We start from the raw sequence: 26,338 nt of genomic DNA on the forward strand, positions 1-26,338 counted from the left end.
AGGATAAAGGTCCAACCTTGGGGATTTTCCTTCCAGTAGAAATGACTGTCCAGTAGATGATAAGGCTGGGAATAGCCTGGCTTGATGGGGGAGCTGCTTCGCCCCCTAGCACTGGGGCTGGGGTTAGTGGGAGCTGCTGGGACAGGAGCTAGGGCAGAGAATGCTGCCATGGAGAGGAGGAGGGAATGAAGCGGGCTAATTCATAGCAGTGCGGAGGAAGCAGTGACCTTTGAGAAGCAATCTTCCTCGTCCGCTGCTATTTATCCAGCTCTCCCCGCAGCCCCTTCAGCCAAGCCCAACCCTGTATGCAGAGGCCAGGCTGGGAGATGCTGGGCTCCCTGGTGCTGAGCCATGGCTGTCTCCTACTCACGAGTGGTTCTGGTTTGTGGAGCCGAATACAACGTTTTCTGCTGGAACAGCAGCTCTGCAAAAGGCTGAACCTTCCTGCCTGCCAGGTGTCCTTGGGCAAGCGAGTGGGGAGGAGAAGCTGTCCAGTTGTCCCCAAGCAGCCCCCTTGCCTGGCCTACCTCCCCCGCTGCCGCTGCTGGGACCGCAGGATGAGCCGTGCCCGGGCTCAGAGAATCCACGCCTGGCTAAGCACAGGCTGCAGCACGGTGTTTACCTGCACAGCCATCTGCATTCACCTTCGGAGAGGTTACCTGCTGACAGTGCTCAGCCAAGCTGCATCCAGCAGCTGGGCTGGTGCGGGGAGCAACGCTCTGGCTGACTGGGCACCACAGCCCTCCATCAGCCCCAGCCCCTCTTAGCCAGGGCAGGGCTGTGGCCAGGGGGGCTCCAGCATCCTCAATACAGGACCCCAGGGGAGATGGGTGCAAGGCTGGACTGCCAAAACAGTCCTGGCACATCCCTGCCTGCACCCGCATCTCTGCCGGCACCCTGTATCTCCATTGGCACCCCAGTGTCTGTAGGCACAACACCTCTGCAGACACCCCAACCCTGCAGGCACCCCATTCTGCTGTCACCCTGACCCCTCTGCTAGCCTGTACGATCCCAAAGGGCACCGTGTCACATGGGGTTTCACAGAGAGGGGGATGGCTGCTGTCTCATTGGTACACCCCCCCACACCCCTCCATCATCACTAGGATTATTTTTTAAATCAGGTTCCCAAAGCTGACAGTACCATTCCCAGGACCTGTTCCCCGCCTTTTGCACCCCTCATCACCTGCAGAGCTGGTGCAGATGTCACCTGGTGCCCTGGCAGACATGGGCCAGGGATACTCTGTTGCAAGGGACAGAAAGCAGCTCAGTAAAGGTGCCCAGCCGCATCCTGGAAGCAGGCAGAAGGCAGGGCACAGGCAGGGCAGCCAGGCCTTCCGCTGGGAAACAGCAGCAGCACCACCAGGCATACAGAGCCACCCATCTCCCAGCAGCACCAGGACCTCAAAATACAGCTACAGGACTACGTTATATGTAGGTAGATATGAAATATATCGTTAAAACCTGAGCATAACCATAATTTGCTGGTGACAGAGCCCTGAGTGATGCACAGCTCTTGGAAGACGTGGGCTTTCCTAAGTTTAAAATAAACCGATTTAATTGCCCATGTGCTGCTGGGCTTTGTGTCCAGCCCATTTTTCCTCTACCAAGAAAACAATAAAAATAAGTGGAAGTATTTGTAGTTATTTACTGAAATATCTAAAGAAAGCAAATGAAAATCACATTATTTCTCAGAAAAGTATCCCCAAAACAAGCCCCTCTGCTACATAAATATAAAACCACAACAATGCACCAGAGCCCAACGATTATTTTATTTCAGGAGCTGTTTGGAACATCAGCCTCAAAACTGATCAAACATACAAACAGCAGCATCTGCAGGGCAGTTTTCTAAAGCTTTCCCTTAAAGCAGATATACTTGTCAATGAATAAAAAGGATTTGTAATTAACAGCAATAGATGTCCCATCTGTGTGGGGATGGGAGCCCTCCCAGCAGCAAAGCTGTTTTGTTCGGGTGATCTCATGGTGTTTAATGTGGTGAGCAATGGGAACACGCTTTTTTGCTGGTTTGTTCCCCAGACTGGGGGGCGCAGGTGCTCGTTAGCATGGGGACATCAAGTGCCCCCCCAGCTAACGCACACCCACCCAGCAGCAAGTGGAAAGCAAAGGGGGGCTGCTCTCGGGCACAGTGCCAGCTGCGCGGGTTCAGGTGTCCGGGAGCACCTCGGTGCCTTCGGCACTGCTTCCTCCGCTGGCACCTGGGGGGTCCTGCAAAACCAGAGGGTGATTGGGCTGGGCTGGGGGCTGCAGGCCCTGTCCCCCCCCACCCCTGTGTCCCTGGCAGTAGGGCGAGCTCCTGTGCATGGGGCACGTGTAGTTTCCCCACTTCCTTAGGTCCCAGCCTGCCTCCCCAGGAACCATCCTCCTCCTCCTGGTCCTCTCCCCCATCCTCCCTCTGCCCTTGGCTTCGTTCTCTCTCAAGAGTGCCTGGGAGAAGAGAAACCTGGCTGCAAATTAGCAAGGAGGATTTTTCAGTCTGAGACGTGCACTTCCCACCCTGAGCACTGTTATTTCATCACTTGGCTGCCAAACTCCCGGGAATTAATCCTGGCCGGCGCTGACAGTGTTTACATTCAGTGCTGCTCAGATAAACCATATCAGACGGCACAGCAGAAGAGGAGCCGGGTGCGGAAGGAGGGGCTGGCTTCTGCTCAGTGTCAGCCCCACCGGGCGGGATGATTTTTTCCTGCTTTTTTTCCCCCCTGTCAGGGGCTTTGCTCTGAGCAAGGAGCTGCCAAAAACCCCGCACTGGTGAGGGTGGCCATAAGGCGGTTTGTACAGCAAAGCCTGGAGCTCCCAGCTCTTATCTCGGTGCAGATAATGGAGAAAAAGAAGGTATGTGTCCTTCAAGCCAGTGGGAGCCTGCAAGCTCTGTCCCCTGAGGTTTCTTGCCCTGTGCCACCCAGCGCACAAAGGAGGACTTGTCCTCACCGCCAGCTCACATGGGCTGGTTTTTCACAGGTATCTGTGCAGTACAGTTATTGCAGATTCTCTTTTTTAATCTCCCCCTTGCAGATGTATTTCTGGCTGTCCCTCACAGTAATCTCCTGGCTTTCCCCTTGGCTGTCTCTGGGCACTGACTGGACATGGACACACAGTGATGTGCCACCTCTGAGCCCACATCTGCACTGCGCCCATGGAGCTGTAATTCCTCCAGCACATGGCAGGCACAGGACCCCATGGCCAGCGGTGTGGGGCAGAGGGGTTATCCCAGGGCCGGACCATGGGAGACAGGCTGGAAGCACACCCCATGCCATGCCTTAGCTATCAAATATCCCCTCTCCCTTCATTTCCCAGCCTGTAAAACATCACCAGAGCCACCAAGGTGGTTTCCAAGAGCTGGATCTCCACCAGCTCCCTTGGGCGAGGGGTGCCTCCTGGAAAGCAGCATCGCCAGGCTGTGACACTTGGAAATACGGTGGTTTTAGCCCTCCCTGGGCACAGGGTGGTCAGAGGGTGTGAGCCCATCACCCAGGTGCCTAGGTCAATTTTCCAGTGTGCCCTGAGCCTCAATCTCCCACCCTGTTCCCTTTTCCACCAGTGCCTGCAGAGCACCGGTGTAGCCACCAGGTCCAGGTCACAGTGCGATCGTCACAGCCACCCTGAAGTGACAGGAACTGTGGGTAAATATTAGTACAAAGTGAAGGGCTGTGTACATATTTTCTCCCTGCAAGGTAATGCTGAAAATCCCAGCTCCTTTTCAAGAAGCCATTGGAAAAACAAGCCCCGTGTTGGCACCCTGTGGCCACCGCTGGTTCTGGCTAGTCTCAGCCCAGTGTGCAAAAGTCTAAGAGCTTCAGGTCCCCACTGCAACCTCCCCACTCCTGAGCTGGCCAGTTCTTTTGCTTGTGGTTTCAAAGCTAATGTTTCCCATCTGGACCAGGCTTTGCTGACCATGCGCTTCTGCCTGGAAGCGTATACAGGATGCAGCAGAGACTCTGAGGATGGCTTATTAATCTCATTAACAGCACCAAGTGGTTTTCGCCACAAAAAAAAGATGAAGCGGGAGAAGATAGATTGAACTAGGCACTTATTCCCTTCCCCACGTGAGTTGGCCTTTGGTTCCCTTTGACATGGCCATGGCCAGATTAACTTGATTTGGCTAAGCTTCAGGGGAAGAAATAGGCTCCCCTTGCATGGCTACCCCAGTCCCTGTAGCCTGGGGACCCCTGAGTAGCTCACATGCCTGCCCACAGAAGAGCTACTCCACCATGTGCAGGGCTGGAGAACATCATTGCTGCCCTCAGCCCAACAGGAGACATGCCAGTGTCAGGCTCCCCAAGACCCTTGGCAGCCTCTGAGGCCCTAAACTCTGCCCTCCTCCCTCTCAGACCCCCCTGAGCGCCCCCCCCCCCCCCCCCCCGCCTCAGACCAGGGTCCTAAACCTAAGATTGCTCCCCTTAAAATTGCTTGTGGCCAGGCGCTGGTGGTTTCTACCATCCTGGTGGGATAGGCTTTCCCTTCCCTGAAAGCCCGTTCTGACTTGTGCTGATGTACTCTGCATCAGCAGGGGAGCACAATAAAAAGGATTGCTCAGATTTCTTTCCCAAGCTTCCACACCACAGAAATGAGGCTTATGGGACCATTACACACATCTGTCTGTCTGCTGTCCACCCGTCCCCTGCCAACAATTTTGGAAAAGCTGGCCAGCATCAGCCAAATCTGACTCTGCCTCCTGCAGCAGAGAGGAGCCTTCATCTCGGATCCTGCCAGGATTCATGTGCCACGGAGGCAAAGTCCCCGGCTAGTCCCATGCAGCAAATCCTCCTGGCATGCATTTTGGGCTGGCCAGGCTGGAGAAGGCAGAAAGAGCTGCTGATTCAGGGAGAGCCCTCAGAGGTTTGCACAACGTACCTGGAAGCCAAGTAAAGAGCCTGGAGGAAGAGCAGACCCTCCCCTTCGCACCTGAGCCTGTTAGTAGAATTCCTCCAGCCACCTCTACCACCCTTGGTGCAGAAGGGCAGTGAAGGGCAGTGAAGGGCACATCTCTTCCTTTTGCTGCTGCTTTCCAGCCACGAAGCTCCCTCACTGGTTTCCTCAGAGCAAGCAGGAACCCACAGACCCGTCTAGCCATAGGGCAGCCTCCCACATCCCCCCACCTCGCAGCCACCCCACCAGAAAGAAACCAAGAAGAGCTGGAGGGGTTTGATTGATTTATCCACTGAAGATACAAGTTTCAGTTTAATAACACCATTCTGTCCGGTTACAAACATACTAAAAACCTACAAAAAGAAAAACAAGTTACACCCATTGTACACGGAACAGCATGTATAAAACCAGCACAGAAGCACCGAGAAACACACACATGAACAGTATCCGCAGCTGTAACAGGAAAGACACGGAGTTACATCAGACCACGCCGGCTCATGTCGGTGGGTCATGGTGGGACTCATTAAGACATACTAACAATTAGAGACAACTTCAGCTATGGAAAATAATTAGCGTCGCAGTCTGTCAAAGAGGTTGGACCCAGGTGGGTAGTTTTGTCCATCCCTTTCTGTAAGTTGGTCCAAGATTAGCTCATGGGTTTCCCTTCCACCCGTCTGTCTGGCGTCGCTGGTGCTGGCCCTGAGCAGCCTGTGCACCAACATCAGCACACTGGGGCAGCTTCCCTCTGGCAAGGGGCAGGGAAGGCTGAGCTCTGGTGCCAGAGTCCAGCCAGCCAAAATCTGGTCCCCACTGAAGTCACTGGGCATGTCTCCAGAGAGCAGGGAGATGCTGGGATCCCCTTTACTGGGGCAAACTGGAGCAAACTGGCAGAGATGCAAGAGGAGTCCCCCTGGAGAACCTGCAGCTTGGCTGCCTTGGGGATTTGTCTCACCATAAGAGAAGATGAGGGTGGTGGCATAAGGTCCTTAAGGACTCCTCGTCCAACCAGCTCTGGTGGCAGTGGGGTGTCCTTCTGGCTGGCTGCGTGCCTATGGAGCTATACCTGCCATGAGCATTGGCCGGAGGGGGACACCAGGTGGATGGGATCTGTGTCCCATCCCAACCCAGAATGTCCCATTCCCTCCAGCGCTGACCTGCCTCTGACCAAACGCAGTGCTGAATGTGGGCTGGGGGACACACAAGCTGATTGCCATGAGCGGGTGTCCCCCAAGACATCCAGGATGAGGTGCTTGGGGGCGGGGGATGACCCTGCCTGAGGGACACTGAATGCCCCCCCTCACTCGGCACTCATCTGCTGATGGCAGGGGGCACAAAGACTTTCCCACCCAGGTCACACGTCCCCAAGCCCAGTGCTGACACTAACACAGAGAGGCTGGCTGAGCCAGGGGCCAGATCCTGCCCTGGTTGCAGGGGTGGAAGCTGAGACCTGAGCTCAGCTTGCACAGAGGCAGCCGCAATGGCATGGGCATCAGAGAGGAGAAGAGCAAGCAGGAGCAGCCAGCAGCATCCCTGGGGAAGGTGGACGGGGTTGGGGGACATCAAGGTCCCCTCCAGGGCAGAGAACAAACCAGGAGTCCCTAGCTGCCATGCCCTGAGCCCCCAGCTCCCACCTGTGAATTTTGGGAGACCGCATTTACAAGTCGGTCCCTACCTGCCACCACCAAGGAGAGCAAAGCAGAGCCAAAGCACACATGGGCAGCGCCCTTACCTCAGCCCAGGCACGCTGGGAGGGGAAACTTCGAGCCCCAGCGAGCAGGGCCTGGAGGGAAGAGGGGATAAGGGGGTCCCCAGCCAGCTGTGGTGGGTTCCAGGGGGGGCAACAGGTAACAGGGAGCAGCTGTGCAGGTGCCTGTGCCAGAAAGCCATGCTCGGAGCAGGAACCTGGCCTCCCTTTCTGCTCTTTAACATGGTGTTTATCAGCCCTGTCACTCCGGAATGATTTTTTTTTTTTCCTTTTTCTGTTAATTTTCATCTATCTCCAGATGAGAGTTTTCCCTGATTTAAGCAATGCCTCCTCTGCTGCAGGTGGCAAAGAGGGGGCGTTTGCTTTATCTCCATCTCTTCCCCTCACAAGTTTTGCCCCCGGAGCCCTCCCTGCTTCATTTTACTTCCTGCAGTGCTGGTAAAAATAAATGTTTTTGTTTGCATATATTCAACTGGCCTGCAAGTTGGCTGATGGGGGGGGGGGGGGGCAGTCCTCAAGGGACAGCAGCTGCATGCATCTGGATTTGCTTTAGAAAAATGTGCCTGGAAAAAAACCCAAGCGCAGCACACATGCGTGGGTGCACAAGGTCATGGGTCAGATTTTTCTAGAGATGCAAAAAAAAAAATAAGAATAAAGAAACCAAGCCCCATTCAAAGGCGAGGGGACACACTTCACTGATGCTCCCCCAAAGCCAAGGCACTCGGGTAGGTTGGGCATGAACGCAGGGACTTTAGAGTCACCCGAAAAATCGCTTCCCTGCTGACCGTGACCGATCCAAATTTTGGTTGTGGGAAGGGAGAGGAAGAGTTTGTATTGTGAAACTAAAATTCCCACCTGGAGAATATTAAGCTCAAAGGTTAATGTGTGAACTTTGTTTAAAGATAAAACATCCCTGGTACGAAAACATCCTTGGCCCAGCATCCGCAGAGCATGGGGAGTACATGAACTCATTGAAAATATGCGCTGCTGGCCCCAAGGTTTTGGCAGAAATCAGTGAAGCTGTGCTCATGAGAGTCCTGTGATGCACCCACAAAAATAAAATCTAACAGTCTTGCTCCGAGCAATTGCTCTCCAGTCTTGTGCTGGCACAAAGTCAACGACTGAACAGGTCTTTTCCCACCTGCACAGGCCTGATGCTGACCCCAGCCAGCAGCTGCCTCTTGAAGGATGTCTCCACCAACCCTGCAAGGGACGAGTGGCTGCTTTGACATTCAGACATGAGCTGGAGGCATCAGCTGCTGGCACCTTCACTGGTGCAGGCTGGTGAGCTGAATTTTGGGTGTGCTGACTCTAAATGACAGCCCACCACATGAGCAAAGCAGTATCACTTGTCACCCTGTGCCCATCCCTTCCTTTCATAAACCCCTTGACCTTGCATGCTGCCGTGCCAAGGACAGCTGTGCCCTCAGCAGGTATTTCCACCCATCCCTCCATGGATGCCCAGGATGTGCCATTGCTCCTGGCCCCATCACTCTTCTCCACCTGTTATATTGTAAGACACAGGGAGGAAAGAACTGCAAGGCTAGAGAGCAGCTGTAATGTCATTAGTGGAGTCCTGGCACTATTTTGGGGACTTAACCCTGGTCCCAGGGCTGTGCAGGAAAGCAAGGGAGCACTGGGGAATGCAGCCAACAGGTTGCATCCCTCCCCAAATCCCTCTTTGCCCAGAGCCAGGGCACCAGCACAAACTCCTGGCTGCATCTAACTGAGTCCAGAGGAACAGGAGAAGACATTTCCCCCCAGGTGCACCACCCCTGCTCTTTGAGCAGCGGTGCCCAAGGCTGCTGCCCAGCCATGGATCGTGCCAGCATCTTGGTATGAGTGAGGGAAAGGGCAGGGCTAGGGTCCAGGGGTTTGCCCGTCTATACAGGCTCCCACAGACCCTGAGCAGAAACCTGCTGTTACAGCCAAGAGAGGAAAGGGGAAAACTCCACTGAGAGCTTTTCTGGGAGCAGGCACCTGATGCTGGCCACCCTCCCAGCAGCGCCAGGGCTGGGGGGCAGAGGAACCCCTTGGCGTGGAAGCAAAACACCAGAAACAGGAAAAACCCTATTCCCCAGGGGTGATTAAAAGCACAGATTAATTGGTTGTGGGTGAGCAAAGCAGGAGTTTCTGGCTGGCTGCTCCAGGGGAGGGAGGTCAGCCCCAGGAAAAGTTGCTGCTGCCACCTCCAGCAGTGTCCCTGTGGCATGGGGATGTCCCCAAGGTGGCTGTGGAGACGCCAGCCGGGGACTGTGGGCTCACTGCCTGTCAAGCCAACATCCAGGAGAGGAGCTGGTCTCTCCCAGAAAGCTGCCAGCTCTTCAGGGCAGTAGTGGAACGAGAACCAGAGAAAGTCTCAGAAGGGACACCCCACCCCCACCCCCCGCTCCCACTTCAATAGGTAACATTGCCCTTAATGCTAGGGCTCTAAAAATAAGAGAGACATTTTGGGAAATAACTGGGTGACAGGGATGCCAAAGCTTCCTAGCACATCTGATGTTTCGTCCCCAATCCTTTGCCAATCAGTCCCCAGAGTGTCCTATAAATCCAAGCACATATGTGTAGGAGGCAACAGGGCTGCTCCTCCTCCCTTTTTCATAACCAAAGGCGAAACAGTCAGAAACCAAGCAGACTCACCCACAGAGCTGCAGAAGTCAGTATCAGAGGCAGGATGAGGGCTGCCAGCCCTGCAGCCACATCTCACTTTGGGGGGAGGGGGCCTTTGCCAGGCACCCGCAGGAGCACTGCCGGCCTCCGAGTAGGGACACAGCTCCTGCATGAGCTGATTTTGACCAGGCACTTTATTTGAAGGAACATGGTTTCACAAGAGGGCAGGAATATGCTCTACGTAATAAGTTATTTATTAATTTTAACAGAGCAGGGACCTTTCTTCACACCCAGGAATCCCTCCTGTTATGTCCACTTCATCTTCCCCCCTCCCGATCACAGCCTGAACCCCACTTCTCACCAAGCTGGGCAGAGCCACCCCAGCCCTCTGTCCCTGCATTGCCCTGCTGCTGGCTGCTGGGCAAACAGACCTACACATGCCAGCTCCCAAGGCAATGGCACAGCACGTGCCACGGGTGGGCTCACCAGCTCCCGCCATCTGAACAGGGATCTCACCTATGCACTGTGCTCCGAGCCACGAGGGGAGGCAGCCCAAATCCCTCCTTTCCCACTCCCTCACACTGGAGGAGCACATTTTCCCCTCCACTTTGCTCCCTCCAACCCCAGGAGGGTTTGCAACAGCCAGCCAAGGAGAGGGAGTGTGGATGACGGGAGAGCAAGGGCTGCTGCTGGTCCCTGGTGCAGGGCGATGGACAGCTGAGAGCAGCTCTGGCCACAGCCATCAGCCCTGCCACCCTGCCAGGCGAGTGCAGAAAGTGCGAAGCAAAGCATTTTTGGTGCCAGCCAGGCAGCTGGTGGTTCCCATAAGAATCGTGCCCCCAAAAGCAAGGAGCCAGGTTTACCCGGGGGCTTTGCATGGAGAGCAAGGGTCACATCAGTGAACAGGGCTGCACATCACTGCTGCACAGCAGTGCTTGTCCAAGGGACTGTGAGATGGTGCAAGCGAGGTGCAGGATTTGGGAGGTGGTGATGGACAGGCCAGGACAGTAAGATGGAGCCAACAACCAACCAGCACTCTACATCCCCTGCAACTGCTTCACTCTGACCCACCCACACCCTTTGTGCTTCTATTCTTTTGGCTTATTTAGTTTGGTTTTTTTAAACCCCATGGAGATCAAATTGTGACTTGGCAGCTAACAGAGCCGGCCCTACCGGGCTCCCCAGACTGAGCAAAGATCTTGAGAAGAGACCAGAGTGAAGTCCTGGGGTGAGCGAAGCCCTCCCTGCCCCTCGCCTGGCCCCGCTGGCCGCTCACAGGGTGGCGGTGGGGTACTGCGCCCAGCCCACCTCCTTGTACGCCGCCGTCACGTGGGTGTAGATGAGGGTCTTCATCTTCGTCCAGGCGCCGTGTGCCTCTGGGGTGAAGTCATTAGCGTATTCTTCAGCAATGACCTCCAGCATGACACCGGTGAGTTTCTGGAGGGAGGCGGACGGCAAAGGGTTAATAACTCTCCAGGGACAGGCTCACAGCAAATTTAGCTTTTTCCTCCGAAAACAATTTAACCCTGTGGCTGAGTTCTGGAAACAGCCACCCCCTTCGGGACAGACAGAGGTGTGGGAGGTCTGTCAAGACCCCAGGGAACGGGCAGGGCAGGTAACGAGCCTGCCCCAGCAGGGAGGAGGCTGCGGGGTGCTGCTTGCAGGGTCAAGCATTTCCCTAATGTGGGTACCTCAAAGTTATTCCCTCCTATCATGCTTAATTTCTAAAAGGAAGGGACATGTGACCACAGCCACACCGGAGGGGCTGCAGGCAGGGCACAGGCAGGTGACCTTCCCTGGGCTGGGGGAGGTACGCGATGCTGCAGCAGTGGCTCCATTTGGGAACGGTGGGCTGCGTGGGACAGCATGGCCGTGGGACACTGCAGCTGCATCGGGAGCAACCCCATAACCAGCCAGCCAGCCTCCCCCAGGCGAGGACAGGCGGCACCAGCTTGCTGTGGCTCCCTCTCTCCTGCCCTCTTCCTAATTTCTAAAGCACCCCAGCAATTTTTTTTGCTCCCGTCCTTTACCTTGAAGTAGATGGGCTCCACTTTGTGCTTGAGGGCATGGGCCTTGCCCACCAGGGCCAGAACGGAGGAGACCTTTTCGGAGTCATTGAGGTTCTCCACCACAGTGTTAATGGCACCCATGACCCGCCGAGCGTGCTTACGCAGTTGCAAGCTCCTCTCCATCTCCAGCGGGTCCTCCATGTGCTTGAACTGGCTGAAGTACTGCTTGGCCGAAGGGAAGTTGACAAAAAACCTTCCAAAAAAGAACAGATACAAAATGCCATCAGGAGGGTGAGAGCAGGCTGAGAGGTTAAAGCAAAGTATGGAATGGTGGAGATGCTGGAAAAAGCTCCCCTGCATCTAACACAGTCAGAGCTGGTTTTCTCATTGCATTCCCCAGGAGCTGTGACATTCAGCTGCCTAAAAATCAGCACGTTAATGCCTTTCTCCACAGCCTTCCCTATCTGCTACAAGGGCATCACAGCTGGATATTAACCTACAAAGCAGAGGCAAGACGGAGTTTCTTGATATCCAGAGACTCCACCCAGGCATACCAGATGCTGTAGTCATGCCGACATACATCAAACCATCCGGTCCTGTCTCAGAGAGCTGGAGATGAGCACAAAAACCTCTCTTTATCCCAGCCAGCCTCTCCCTGCCCCTCTTCCCCAAGCCCCACAGCAGCTTCCTGGCCCCGTGGGCTTTATTCCTGTATTGCCACCCAGAGCAACCCCCTTCCCCAACACCACCACCACATCTCACAGATCAGCACCACCAGAATCCCTAGCAAGATCTCAGCCCTGAGCTCACATCACCCTTCACCTATGCCAGGAGCTGTTGTCCCCAGCACAAGGATGCCCCAAACACCCAGCCAACCCCTCTGAGAGACTGAGGACTCTCTTGCCTGCAGGATTAAATCAACCCCAATGAAATGCAGCTGAAGCAAATGAAGCTGTGGTTGCAGCTGATGCACTGAGCTCCCCGGGGAGCTGGATGGTGTGGGTGTTTGAAGGGCACAAGAGGACAGGGTGTAGGGGCTGGGACTACTGGTGCCAGCATTGCAGCAGATCACTTTCAGCAGCTGGGGCTGATGCTCGAGTGGTGTTAACCAACCCCTTCCACCTGATTTACACTGGAGAGAACCATAGAGGCATTTGCTCCCCCTTTCATCCAGTTCCCCCTCTCTGACAGGGCTCTCCCTGCCTCCTCCTGGGTGCCCCTTCACCTGAACCAGTGAAGGATGCTCCTGAGGTGGCAGGCAGCTCCCAGGGCTGCCCCCATCACCCTGGGCTCCAGGCATATTGCCTCCTCCCCTCTCCTAGCCTGCCATAACCCCCACCCCAAGCATCATCCCAAGCCACGTGAAGCATCCCACTTCTCCCAAGAATCGCTACCTCACTCCAGGACCAGGTGGGATCCTCTCCCCCACTCACCACTCCACGAATAATCACAATATTGAGGACTAGGCTCGTTTACCACTTCATTATCCTCTTTTTTCCCCCCTCTCTTCCTTTCCCCGCTCCCTTGGCTTGCAAGAGCTAGGGGGTATTGCCAAGGAAGTGGTGTGAAGCAGTGCCTGGAGTGCACCACCGCTTCTGTTGCTTCCCTGAGGCATCTGGGATTCATCAGATGGCCCAAAATAGGTTTCGGAGGTGTGAAGAGTAAGTGTAGGAAAGGGTGGGGGAGGAAGGAAGGTGGAAGGGGGAGGCAAGGTGTTACTTTTAAAACCTGGAGGGGACCCACGACAGAACTCTTGTTGTTGTGCAGCCTCCCCCCGGGCAAAGCTCCTCCTGACACATCTGGTCCCTGTCGGGAGAAATCATTCCCAGGCTTGACTGTCTCCAGCTCCTGTCAGCACAGAGATGCTCAGTCCGTACCTTCAGCTTGAGCTGTCAGAGACGGATACTGGTCCCCTGGCTGGGGCCATACATACAACACTGTTCCCAGGTTTCAAGACTCCTGCCCTGAGCATTTCTCTGCAGAAGGAAAAATTTCTTCTCCGTTTCAATGGGACTGTTTTTTACATCTGTCCCCAGCATACTTCTCCTGCCATCCTGCCCCTCCCCACCTCTGCACAAGCTGCTGCGGCCCCTGAGCCTGCAGCTCCAGCCAGCCCTCCAGCTATAGACAGTGAACACACTGCCGAGGTCGGGGTCGGACCTAAGAGTTTTGCCATCCCTGCTAGTGGATCTTTTCTGCCTCACCCTCCAGCTCTGGCAGACATCCCCCTCAGGCGCTGGGAGCAGGGGTTGCAGCTGGAAGTGGGACTTGCTGCCCACAGACTACCCCAGTTTAGAGGATGGAGGCTGCCAGCTGGTCAGTGCATGCCCAAGCCTCTGAATCCCAAACCATCAGGCATTCCCTAGAAAGCCCTATTTGATCTCAGCTCAAGGGCATGATGATGTGAAGACCCAGGGAACAAGCTGAGAAAAAATCCTGGTCTGAGCTAGCCTTTTGCAGCAGAAGAGTACAGCAAGGTGGGGGGCTGACCCCTGCATTGCCAGGAACCACAGCATCCGCCTGCCAAGAGACCCACCAAAAAGAGCCACCAGGCTCTTTTAAATTTTTAAACCCCAAAAATTCCCCAACCTGCACAAGCTCAGGTGACAGAAGGATCCAAATATTTAGTTCCTAACCTTCCCCACCTTTGCAGACCCTCAAGGTGACACCCCTGGGGGAGCTGAGCCCAGCAGTTTTCCCAAGGGACCTGCAGGAAGGATGGCGGTGATGCTGGTGGTATGTAAAACCAACAACCCCCCAGCTCACATGCTATCTGCTCACTTTCAGCGATGGAGAACTGAAACAGGGGAGCCCAAACCAGCTTCACGTTGAAAAGCAAATTCATGGCCAGCCAGAGACCCGCAGGCACCTCTCCTCGGCCAGCACCTCTACAGGGGTGGGGAGAGGCAGGCGCCTGCAGCAAGAACTTCTGGCCTAGAGCAAATATTTGAGTTGTCGAACGAAGAAGAAGAGGGAAGGAGGCTCGCTTAGTGGTAGTTGTTAATAAACAGAGAAGATTAATTTAACACAAAGGTTAAATATAACCAGAGGAAGAGGGGGGGGGGGGAAGGAAGAAATAAAATAACTCAAACAATAGTGAATTAGAAGAGGTGTCAGCTGGGGTTTTTCCATCTACAGAACATATTTCCAGAGTTCAAACATCTCAGGCTCTGGAATTTTGTTCGGTTGTTGTGTGTGTTTTGGGCTCTTTTCCTTCATCGGAGTTATTAAAAAGACTATATTTACCATTGCATATCACACAAAATGATGATTGATAGAAACCAGATGCCTGCATACCAATCTCATTAAATTTCTTTTTAAGTGTTTCCATTCTGCACCCGCTAATTTGTACTCTGTGAGCTACATCTGGACCCAACGGACAGGATGTCAGGATTGCTTTTCCTCTCTTTTGTCCTTTTAACAACTTTAAGGACACAACCATTCCCAGCAGCAGAGCCTGTTTTCTGTTCAGGAGAGATGCCACCTCTCCTCCAGTCTCTCTCCCTCTTCCCAGACCCTGCAGAGCAAACCCTGCATGGAGGAAATCGCCAAGCCCAGCCATCTTCCTTCCCCAGCTGGAAAGAGAACACCTGGGTGCTGCTGGCTTGGTCCCCCTGAGCACTGAAACCCTTGATGCTTCACTTACCCTGTTTGCAAACTGCAGGACGAATGCTAGGGAGCTTCCAAAGCTGTCGGGGGTCTTCAGCTGAGCCCCCAGCCAGCACTCGTAGACTTTTTGCTAGATTTTCCTACCAATGCTTTCACATTTTCTCTCACCTCATCCTCCCTACGTGGGAGAAACTCTCTCTAACACAGCCTGGAGCCTCTCTGCATCCCTTTTCAAACTTCTACTTCCTTTCTGCTCTGGCGTCTACAAAGCAGCTGATAATGGGTAGGTAGGTGGTGTGTGATGCTGCTGTTTATTACACTGAGTGCTGTCTCACCGCTGCCTGCACCTTCCCCCTGCTCCTCCCAGCCACCTGTAGTCTACCATCCTATTTTCAGGCTGGGGCAAGGGTGCTGCCTGTGGTTACAGCTCCCAGCCCAAGGTGAGAACAGTCCCAGCCATGTCAATGCCACTACTCAGCAAGACAGAAAAAGGCAGATCTAATTGGAGTAGGAAGAGGATGGTGCCTGCTCACTCCTGCAGCATAGCTCTGCCCATGTCCTGTCTCTGAAGGCTCATGGACCGGTGGAGATGGTGGTGGGAAGTATCTCCAGCTCTGGCAAGGGAGAGCTGGATGGAAAAGGGTCAAGCTCCCAGTCCACCCACATTTAACTGATGCTAAATTTAACTTCTTCTGCAGCTGAGGGAGAAGAGGTGTAGCTGGCCTTCCTCCAGGTGAAGCCCATGTCCTGCTGCGAAGCCTCCAGAGCAGCCTCCAGCACAATGCTGAGCCATGCTTGGAGGCCGTCATGCCCCGGGCACTGCAGAGCCCCAGGGCAGAGGGACTGGGACACCCCAGTGAGGCTGGGAGAGGACCCAGCAGCAAAGATGCAGACAAATACATGTGGGCATGTCCTGCTCGCTTGCATGTGCATGGCTCACGCCTCCAGGTCCTCCTTGCTGTTGTCTTCCCCTACCACGTGTGCGGATTCAGCCCAGAGCCTCTTGGCTGCAGAGATGAAGCTTCAGGCTGAGGTAAGGACAGCTTTCATCAGATAAATGAATCAACAATGCTAAAGGGGCTTTCCCACATGGCTTCCGTTTCCTATGGTTCTTGCAGTCCCCTTTTCTTAGTGCCTTCATCCACACCATCATCATCATCAGGCCCTCCTCATTTGTGTCCCTGCACCTCTCCGCTGCCAAGCTGCTGTCCCTGCCTGCGTCCTTGCCTGCTGGGTGCAAGCAGCACGCAGGGGTGGCTGGTCAGCCCCCTCCACCCTGCCACCAGCATTCCCCCCGCACCAAGCACCCTTCCTACAGCTCTGCCAAGCAGGGCCAGCCTGGCCAGCAGGAACTGTAGGTGTTTGGAAACAACGCTAAAACGTGACTCTCATTGCCGAGGCAGATGCAGGGTGAGGATGGAGTTTGCAGGGACAGCAGAGGGGTTTGGATGTAGAAGACAAACCCCAGCTGGGTGGGGAAGGGGTAATCCAGATTCACAAGGATGTGCTCCCTGCGCCGGGACCCACCATCCACCCAGCAAAACTGGGAATCCAATTTTTGCTGGTGCCCACCACCACTGTCCCATCCAATGCTCCCGTGCCGATTCCCAGCAGCCCCAGTTCGGCGTTACCAGCTGCTCTGCCGGCCGCTTCCCCTGGCACTGTGCTCCGGCGGGACTGCCAGCCAGCCGGCACTCTCCATTCCACAGCCATGCTCAGTGCCAGCCTGGCGAGGGCTGTCCTGACATTTCTCTGACTTTAATGAGTGCTGAAACTCCGCAGACGGGCGCTCGCCAGGCTGCGTGCAGAGGTACAGCCCCGCTCCACTGCAGCAGCAGCATTAATAGCGCCAGTTAGCAGAGCAGAAACTTGGCCCTTGCCTCCTGCTCCGGGGGAGGGATTTTCAGGGCTGGTACCAACACATCCAGCGTGTCCTTGGCCATAGCCAGGGAAATTAGCCATGGAAACTGTTTGACCCCCTCTGCCTTTGCTTCTCTTGGCCTCTTGGCCACATCTTGACCCCTCACGGCTCTTGAAAGATCCTGCTCAACACCCCTAGCCTCGTGCAGCTCACAGGTGATGCAAAAGCAGCTCTGGGACAGGGGATGTGGGGGAGGCTCTTCTCGGCTCACCCTGAGAGCTGCTGGCAGCCCTGAAGCCGCAGCTGGTGCGGGATGTGCCGCAGGGATCCCCGTGCAGCCACCTTGGCCGTGAAGCGTTGAAAGGGCCGGTTCCAGGTGCTGCGATCAGAGAGACAACACAGCCCTACAAACAGGGGCTGTTTCTAGACAAAACCCACACTTGCCCCCTTCACCACCCGGGAGGGAGCCGTGGTTTTGGAAAATGCTCCTTGTGCGTGTCCTTGCCAGCAGAGCAGTGTCCTGCTGCTCTCGGGCTCTCCTTGTTGCCCAGCAAGCATCTCTCCAGCTGGACCACAGTGATTGGCAAGTCTGTGGCAAGCTGTGGGACAGGGGGACAGGGACATTGCCACACAGAAGGCCAGTCTTTTCACTGGGCCCTTTCAAAGTGAGATATTGCAGCAGGAGGATCTCTCTGAGCTGCTTTGCTCGGAAATCTGCCCTCCGGCAGCCAAGAATGGACCCCTTCCCTATGGACCCCTCCACAAAGCACATGCTGGCTTTGGGAGTAGCTGCAAAATCATTTATTTAAATGCCATTTTTGGGTGGATTCAACCCATTATTTTGGATTCAGCTGGGGAAAAAAGGGGGTTTCTGCGTTGCCAGACTCATTGCTCAGGCTTTTTGCTATTTTAACCTAAAACTTACAATATCTGGCATCTAGGGAGTGCTTTTATATTTCAAAGTTCTTTGCAAACTGTCTGAATCCAGGTGTATTAGCTCAGAGTAAGGAGCTGTTGAAATCTGCGGGCCTGATTTTACTTTGGCAATCCCTTTGCTTCCCCTCCTACACCTCCTGAGAGGGAAAGAGCACATCAGGAGTGATGGCAAAGGTAACAAATTTGGAAATTTGGAAAACTACTGGAGCTGGAGGGAACAACGATGAAGAAATGCTGTGGATGTGGCACAGCCTGTGGTGGCTGTGGCAGGTTGCGTTGCCTGAGCTTGGCACAGAATTAACATTTGGTGCAGATTTGCCCTGGAGCTAATAGAAACTGTCCCTGGGTTTTATCGCCTGATGAGATCCGCAAATTTTTGTGGTCCCACATCTGTGACCACAGTACGTGTGTGTGGGTGTGGGAGCGAATACGTTTGAAGATCAGGACAGACTGTGGGTTTAGCCCTGCCGTCCTGGACTTGGTCAGGGTCTGCAAAGGAGTGAGGGTCCCGAGCCCCCACTGACGCTCAGCCCTGTTTGCCTGAGTGCCCTCAGCCCCTGCATGCCACGAAGGGTGGGCAACAGGAGGGCTGAGCCACCCGGGTGCTGGCACCCCCCAGCACAGTCTCAGAACGTGGGGTATGGGCAATAAGCCGTTGCAAGGGCATTAGCGAAAGGGAGGTACTTGGGGAGCAACAGCCACCCACTCAAAGGGCTCCTGTGCCGCACACGAGGGCTAATGCAGATGCTGGAGGCTGCCCTACTCCCCTCGCACACCTGGGCTCCCTGCTCTGAACTCTCTAGTGAGGGATGTTTTTCAAAAAGGACCGATTCCTAAATTACAGATGGGGAAACTGAGGCACAGCAATGAGCCGGGGGGCATGGAGAGGGTAGGGTTGAGCTGCAGCCCAGGGCTCCTAGCCGTGATGGCCGGTGTGCCTACTTGGGAGAAACCCAGTCAATATGCATGGCCCCAGACAGGTCGAGGCTCCAGCTGCAGCTCCAGCAAGGGTTAAGGCTGCGAGATGGCGCCTGCAGAGGCCCCTGAGCTCCAGAGGAGGAAGATGAGTGTGGCGAGGAGATTGTGCTTCCTCCGGTTCGAGGCTCCCCCACCGAGGAAACTGTCAATTAGTGACATAGCTTTAACCACACAGCGCAGATTCCCATGATCTGGTGGCTGCTCAGCCAGCAGTCCCCATTATTCATGTTTATGTCCCCTGGGATGCCAGAGACCCTGTGAGATCAGGACCCCACTGTGCTGCTGGCAGGACTGCAGGGCTTTGCTATGGCTTCAAACACTTCCCCATGAAGGCTGGAAACCTGACGGCTAGCTCTGTGCCTCAGTTTCCCCATCAGCAAAGCATGGAAAGGCTGGGGGTGGAGGAGGAGGTTGTTGAGCAGGGGCTGAAGGAGGAGCAGAGTGAGCCAGACGGGGCTCCTGGGGGACGCTGGCACTGCAGCCCTCCTTATCGCTGCCTTTTGGGTGTGCATCACTGCCTCCCTGCCTTTGCCCTTGGGGCACAGGATCAGGCCTCAGATTCATGTCGACCCCCTATGTTCAGAGGTGCTGCAAACCCCCAGACCTTCCCACGCAGGAAAAAAAACATTCCCTGCCTTCAACGGCTCTGAAGGGATGGAGAGGGGACAGAGCAGGAAAGCGTGGAGATACCCTCTGCCACTGGACACAGGCAACAACCTGGTCACAACCCTGACAACAGAAATGTGGGTACTAATAGATTTGCCTGCTTTTACTGCCCTGCACATGGGAGTTGCACCAAAGGGGGGCCTGCAGCCGTGCATCCCCCTTCCCCCTCCCTGGCCACCCTTGTGCCCATCCCTTTCTGCCTCAGTTTCCATCACAAGGTGATGAGCCATGTACAGGTGAAGCACGGAGGCTGGCTGGGGCAGCTCTCAGCCCCCAGCACGTGGCATGTGATGCACCCAGAGCATGCCAGGCAGGTCAGCTCACACCGCACCAGTGGCTGCCCACTGTCCCCTCCCCAGCCCCAACCTCTGGAGCTGCTGAATCATGTCTTGGGAAGCGGCTGCCGCCCGCCCGCGCCACCCGGGCTCCCGGCGGCCTCCACGCATGACCCACTTCTCCCAGCGGCTGATGCCAGCTGGGAAACACAGCTGGGAAAGCAGTGGCCACCGGTGCTCCCAGCCCCAGCCAGGGCTGCCCTGCTTTCCCCGGGCACACGCTTCCCCAGGCGAGCTCAGGTTTTGCTCATCGGAGCTGGTGGGGGGAGCGGGGCTCAGGGCAGCAGCACGAAGCCCTCTTTGGGGATGGGTTTTGCTGCCGAAGGAGCAGCTCAGCCACCGGAGCCATGGCACGGGGAGGCAGGCAGGTGCGCTGCTCCAGCCAGTGCTGCTGGAGGGGACGGTAGCTCTCCCAAACGACACCACATCATCAGGGACATGCACTGAAAGTCCAGACCTCACTTTAGGCATCCCAGGGAAGCTCTGGCTGAGGGAGCAGGCGGTGGGGTTTATCTGGGATGTGCCATGGCACATGCAATGGCCAAGCATGGAAAGGTTCCAAAGGAGCCAGTGTTCACCCTAGGAGCAGCTCAGTCCTGCCCTGTTGGCACAGCGGGGGGAAACCCCTCACCACGGCACCACAACTCACCCTGGAAAAATTAAAAACTGCACCAGAAACTTCTACTGGGAAAGTTTGAGTCAAGATCAGAGCTCAGCCACATGGTCCCCGCTGCCACACCTTGCTGCCCCCATCCCTAGCCGTGCTCTGGGCCCCATGACTGCACACAGAGAGACACCAAAAGCAATGAGCTACCCTGGGTGAACCCCCCCCCAGCATTGCCATGAGTCCCTTGGCACCAGCCGCGAGCACCCAGCCACCCACCCTGTGCTTGCGGGCAGGGGAGCACCCAGCTGTGCGGACGGATGGGGCCACGGCATGACCTGAGTGCTGGGCAAGGAGCTGGCCATGCACAGCTGCTAGCCAAGCCCCATGCTGAAGCTTATGGGAAAAAGGGGAATTTTACATCGCCCAGACCTCTGCCATGTGTGGGCTTTGAACCCAGCCCAGGTGGGTTTGGTATCCCCAGCCGTGGGGCTGTTGCACCCCCTGACCACCCTAGTCAGCTGGATGGAACAGGGGGCCGTGGGGGAACGGGCTTAGTCACCAGCTGGCTCTGAGAGGAGGTGGAGAGGGGACTCAAAGTCATTTTGGATTCTCCGCGGAGGGGTCTTGTTAGGAAAATCCCATTGCAGTGCTGGCAGGGAGCCTGGAGGGGAGCCAGCTCTGCTCACCTCCGGGGAGCCTCTGCTCTCTGCAGATCCCGTGGGCTGGAGGCATTAGCTCTCAGCCTCCTGGAAAACTTTTGGTTGTTATGAATAAGCCCTGCATTCATCCGAGGGATTCTCCAAGCACCCGCAGTACCCTGCTGCAGGAGCAAAACGGGAAGGACACAATCCAGCCTCCTGTCTGCTGGCTGGGGTGGCTGGGGTTGGGTCCAGGCAGGAGTCTGGCCAAGGGGGGTTCCTGCGTTGCTGCTCCCTGGGATGGGCGGTGGGAGCTCTGTCTCTCTGGAAAGCATCTTTGCTGTTTGCCAACAGGTCAGCGCAGGCATGTCGCCTGCCCCTCTCCTCCCACTGCCCGTCAGCCTCTCCCCTCTTAAATAAGGGAAACAGCTTCTTGGTGCTGCACCCCAGTGATACCCCAAACTCCTGGCGTCTGTGGGATCCCGTGGGATTCCCACTCAGTGCTTTACCAGGGTACTCGGACAAGGGTTGCACCCCCAGACAATGCAAGAAACCCCAAAACCCCACCTGCCTGTTCCTCACCTCAACAGCATCTCCCCTGTTTTGGTTTCAGGTGCAGACACGGGGCTTGTGAGCTGCCCGTCCCTGCCGCACAGCCCCACACCGTCGGGTGATACTCTGCACCCTGCTCCTGGGGCGGCTGGGTCCCTGCCCCCGCTGCCACCCTCTCCCACTTGTGCCCCCCACATCGCCCTTCCACCGCCAACTTCAGTGCTCTCCTTCCTGCCGACGCTGCCGCCGAAGGGACAGATGGTGCCCTCGGAGACACACCTGCTTGGGTTTTATCTTGGCTCCCAACTTGCATTATTTCACCCGCCAGCCTGCTACGTACTGATGCCATCCACACACAGCTAACTGGGGGGGTGTGTGTAAAAAAAAATACCCCCAAACCACCCAAGCCCAGCACCACTCTCCCCCAAAGCTGCCACCCCCCCAGCTCTGTCCACGGGCTAAGGTGACCTTTGCAATGGAAGCAGCTTCCCTCAAAGTCCCCAGCAAGGCTCCCCCCCGCTCCCCCCCCCCCCCCACACACACACACCCGGCTCAAAGGTGTGGAAATCAGAGGAGTGCTGTGAAACCCTCACTGCTCCCAGCCAGCAAATACACCCAGCCAGCTCCCCACTCACTGTCATTCATTTCAGTTCAGTTATATATATTCTGCCTCTTTCTCAGCTATAAAGAGATTTAGTTGGATTTGCTGCTTCCTTTTTTTGTTTGTTTTTTAAATACCTGATGAGTATGGAGACCCCAATGTCCTCGCAGTTTGCATATACTCTGCTCCATGTCTCTTGAATAACCTTTTTCTCTGCGTCTGAAATCTCTTCACTTCTTTCCCATCTTTCAATCTCCATTTCTCCCTGGACTTTCTCCATGGAAAACAGCCGGCACGATCCTCCAGGAAGCCAGGAGGAGATAAAGAGAGATGTGTGTGAGCGGGTATATCCTGCGAGAAGAGACAAGGTGTTTGCTCAGTGGCCGTGCGGGTGCTGGCGGCTCTGCCGACGTGTGGATGTATATTTGTGTGTGTGTGAGCGCGGCTGCCTGTCAGTGTGTTTATATATGTAATTTAAAAAATATCCCGGAGGTATGATGCATGCGATTAGATTTCAGATCTCCTAGTACTGTCCATGGCTGTAGTTAGCTTCAGCTCAGCTCGGATCTGTGTGGCTGACTGATAGGGAACTGCCTAAAAGTAAAATATTCAAAGGCATTGCAAGACCAGCCTCTTTACCAACGTGTGAACGTGAGCTCACTTTCTCCCTCTCTCCTCCTCTCTCCCACTCCTCCCTCCTTCTCTTTTTTTTTTTTCCCCTGAATGGGAGGGATGAGGGAGATGTTCTGGGCAACATCAGGACGGAGTTGGGCGGGGGGAAGGTAGGGCTCGAAGTTTTGGGGTTTTTTTCAGCCCTTGCAAACAGCTCAGAGGAAATTCAGAATCCAAAGTGCCGAGCTGAAGTTATCCCAACCGCTGGCTGCGCTGAGCTCTGCCTTGGCTCTCCCCCTTGTGCTCCCTTGTTTTGTAGGTGTTTGTGTTTTGAAGGACAGACCCAGACCCTCGCTTGCCTCTGAATTTTGGGCTGCATGGAGAGTCGGGGTGATAGAGGAGCATGAGGGACCCCCACCCGCGAGCATCTCTCTGCCATGCAGGAGAGATCATGGTCTTTCCCACGGGGACTTTTTAATTTGCTCTCGTGGCAGGACCCAATCGTACAGGGATCCAGAGTTAATGCACTCATGAAATGAATAAATTATTGTTGTTCTGTGATTGCATAGCTCCTGGTAGCATCTTGGCAGGGACAAGGAGCGCGGGAACACCTCCACACCAGCCTTCTCACTGCCTTTGTGTGTGTGCTTTTGGGCTGTTTTTTTACCCAAATGCCATTTCCAGCTCCCTGACAATCTGGCATATTAAACCCGCAGCACAGTCCATTTGCACAGAGAGGAGGAAAATACTACAGAGGCATGTAATAACCGACAATCCCCCAGAGGGGGATCAGAGACAAGAGAAGCAGCCTGGTGTGCACAGCCACCTCCCCCACCCGCTGCGCACCCTGGCAGGGCAGGCAGGCAGACGGACAGACGGGCTGAGGATGCCGCTCCGACACCCGGGCAGGCTGGGGCTGGGGAGGTGGCTGAGCCCATTTGCGGGCTGAGGCTTTGTTATTGCAGATCTGTCGAGGCTTTTTGCTGTATTTCTCCTCCAAACCAGCCTCGGCCACCTCCCGTTTACAGCAGCCAGACCGGCAATGTCTACAGATTTGCTTTTGTGAATCTAAGGAGCGCTGGTGGAGAAGATGCTGCTGCCCACAGGTCCCCCACTGTGGGTCCCCCACTGAATTTCTGTGGGGACAGACCAGGACCCCCACACATCTGTGAACCCCACGGCTCAGGGGCACAAAGCTCAACTCACCTGGAAGCTGCCAAACCCACCAGTGCAGAAACAGCAGTGTGGCCAACCCTACCCGGCCAGAGGTTGGGCTCATTCAAGTCCGCGATAACACGACCCCTGGCTTCCAAACCATTGGATTTTCACCAGCCAGCTTAATGTTTATATTTGCTTTCCATCCTTTAGCCACTGGGATTAGCATCCATGAGCCTGAGCTCAAACGTTAACTACAATGTGCCTAGGTGGCCACCATGCAGCAGAGAAACCCCTCTGGACCCAGGATGGCATGGCCAAGCTTATCACCCTCCCTTAAAAATGCAGGGGCAGACGTGCTCTGCTTAGACCCAGCCTAAACCAAAGCAAAACTGCAATGCAGCAGTAGCGTTTTCAAAAGGGAAAAAACTCAATTTCTGATAAATACGAACACTCGGGCAAAAATCTAAGTGGAGCATTGGTTAAGTTATTACTTGCTGTGTGTTTAAGGAAAAGGACTCCAAAGTTGTTGGACCTTGTGGCTGGGTCGGTACTGGGCTTGCAGCCTGGTGCCTGGTACATGGTGAGCCTGGCTGCAGTGGGCGCTTCGCCTCACTCCCTGGCGCCAGGAAGAAAGGGTCTTGGCTCAAGAGCCTCCATTTAGAAATACTAGAATATTAGAAAATATTAGAGAAGTAAGTGAAAAATACCCCAGCCTTTTCAAGGTTTCTGCCTCCCTCTTTGGGGGCATCACATCTGGCCCTGGCAGGAACCCAGCCCCATTCCCACATACCATCCTGCTCCACAACCAGGATACAGTGACTAAAGCAACAGCGATGCTCTGCTGCCTCAAAATCCCAAACAAACCCCAATGGCCCTGAACTTCTGCGTCTCATCCCAGACGTGGGATGTAAATCGGGACAGGAGCACAGGCACATGCTCTTACGTGCCAGCCGCCCATTTCCATGGTTTCCCATGACTATTGCTCTCGAGGGCCAGGGTTAGGACACAACTTGTTCCAGAAGGAGAAAGATGCTGTGTTGACACCATTGCTGCAAAATCCCAGCTGGGGACTGCACTGGCAGGTGGGCAGCATCGCCCTGCAATGCCCTGCCAGCCTGTACAGCCCCATAGTGACTTGGGTGACCCCCTGGTCCCTTTGGTGCCAGGTGCTGTGCGAAGGGAGGTGGCAGCCCTGAGGGCTGGGATGGTATTTGCTCACTCTGCCCAGCCCAAGATGCCTGTGGTTGCTGCCTGCGGTCCCAGAGGGGAGCTCAGCACAGTGCCCACTGCCATGGCAGGGTGGCCCAGGGCCATGGAGCTCAGGGATGGGGACAGAGGACTTGGTCCCCATGGGCAGTGGGAAGGCTGAGATAACATCAGGCTGGGTAATCCATATGGAAGGAATCACTCCATCTCTCTCATAGCCCAAATCATTTTAACACCCTGATCCCTCTCCCCCCTCTAGTCGAGCATCGCAGCCCTCCTGCTTTCCACCTCCTTCCCATGGACCTGTCCCCATGACAAGGTCCCTGCTCCTTCCACAGCTTCTGCACAGCAGGGAGACATCAAATGCCTGTTCAAGCCATCCTCCATCCGCACAGCCACAGGGGGTGAGGAGGGGTTTCCAGGCTCTCAGAGCCTCTGCCCACAGCTCGCTGTCTTCCTACGGGGTCTGTATCCACCTGCCGATGGCTTTTCCCACTCCCCCCATGCCCTCCTACATTGCCTCTCCTCCTCCCTGTGCGCTGGGTGCAATGAGAAATGTACTTGGCTCCCAATCCTCGAGTGGGAGGTGAAGGCAAAAAAGCCTGAGACTTCAGCTCCACAGCGTGTGGGATGTGGATGATGGCAGATCCCCACCCTTGACTCCTCCACTGTCTCTGGGGCTAAGGCAGAAACCCCAAATCCAGACCCTCAGGGCTGAGCCCACCTTCCTTAAGTGGGGATATCCTCATTATTTGGTTCCTGGAGAAAAGCGGGGGACTTTTTGTGTCCCCTGCAAAGTCAGCTCCCTGGGACCTTCTGACAAACACCACTAGTTGGGGTGACCCTGGGAAGAGACCCCATGAGCTCTGTCAGGGAGCGCTTTGGGAAGGAGCCACAGCAGCTGCCCCAAGTCCTTGATGCTGGTGTGTGTGAGTCCGGTGAGGACCCCTTCTCCATACCCTCGAGACACACACCTGGCCAGAACAGGAGAAGTCCTGGGACTCTAAGTGAAATAAGGCTGGAGTCACTAGTGTGGTAAAGCCGAAGGCATCCAGAGAAGCAGCCCTGCCCCTGCCCCTTTTCCCTCTGAGCCGGACAGGGTTGGGGGTAGAAGATGCTGATAGCGGCTGAGGGCTATTGCAGCACACGTGTGAGTTGCCAGGTTGGGAGTTCCTCCTTCACCCTCCTCTCGGAGCTGCTCCAGGCTGCTGCACTATACCACCCAGAGACGTTGGACTTGTCACCCTGAACACTGGTGAAACGAAGCCCATGGTTGCCAGCCCGGCTCACGCACCATTGCCCCCAGCGTGCAATGCCTCTCTCCCCTGCTTCCTAATACAGCCCTGCTGCCAGCTGCAAAGTCCTGGCCTG

At 55.4% G+C, this 26,338-nt stretch overlaps 1 protein-coding gene across 2 annotated transcripts in view; it reads right to left on the reverse strand.

Moving 5' to 3' along the window:
• Positions 1 to 1,747: 1,747 nt before the first annotated feature.
• CYGB (cytoglobin) overlaps positions 1,748 to 26,338 on the reverse strand; it is a 34,882-nt gene continuing 10,291 nt past the window's right edge. Inside the window, exons 2-5 of one of the 2 annotated variants that reach the window (XM_040579211.1) lie at positions 22,127 to 22,342; positions 11,230 to 11,460; positions 10,508 to 10,636; positions 1,748 to 2,223 (exon numbers count right to left, since the gene is read on the reverse strand). In XM_040579211.1, the coding sequence (XP_040435145.1) occupies positions 2,161 to 2,223; positions 10,508 to 10,636; positions 11,230 to 11,460; positions 22,127 to 22,342 (639 nt within the window). In that variant the 3' untranslated portion in view covers positions 1,748 to 2,160. Of the gene's footprint in view, positions 2,224 to 5,155; positions 10,637 to 11,229; positions 11,462 to 22,126; positions 22,343 to 23,809; positions 23,915 to 26,338 lie in introns of those variants that run through there. The other variant, XM_040579221.1, reaches the window with a different exon arrangement.

The sequence above is a fragment of the Falco naumanni genome, chromosome 1, assembly GCF_017639655.2.
Source record: "Falco naumanni isolate bFalNau1 chromosome 1, bFalNau1.pat, whole genome shotgun sequence".
Lineage (NCBI taxonomy): Eukaryota > Metazoa > Chordata > Aves > Falconiformes > Falconidae > Falco > Falco naumanni.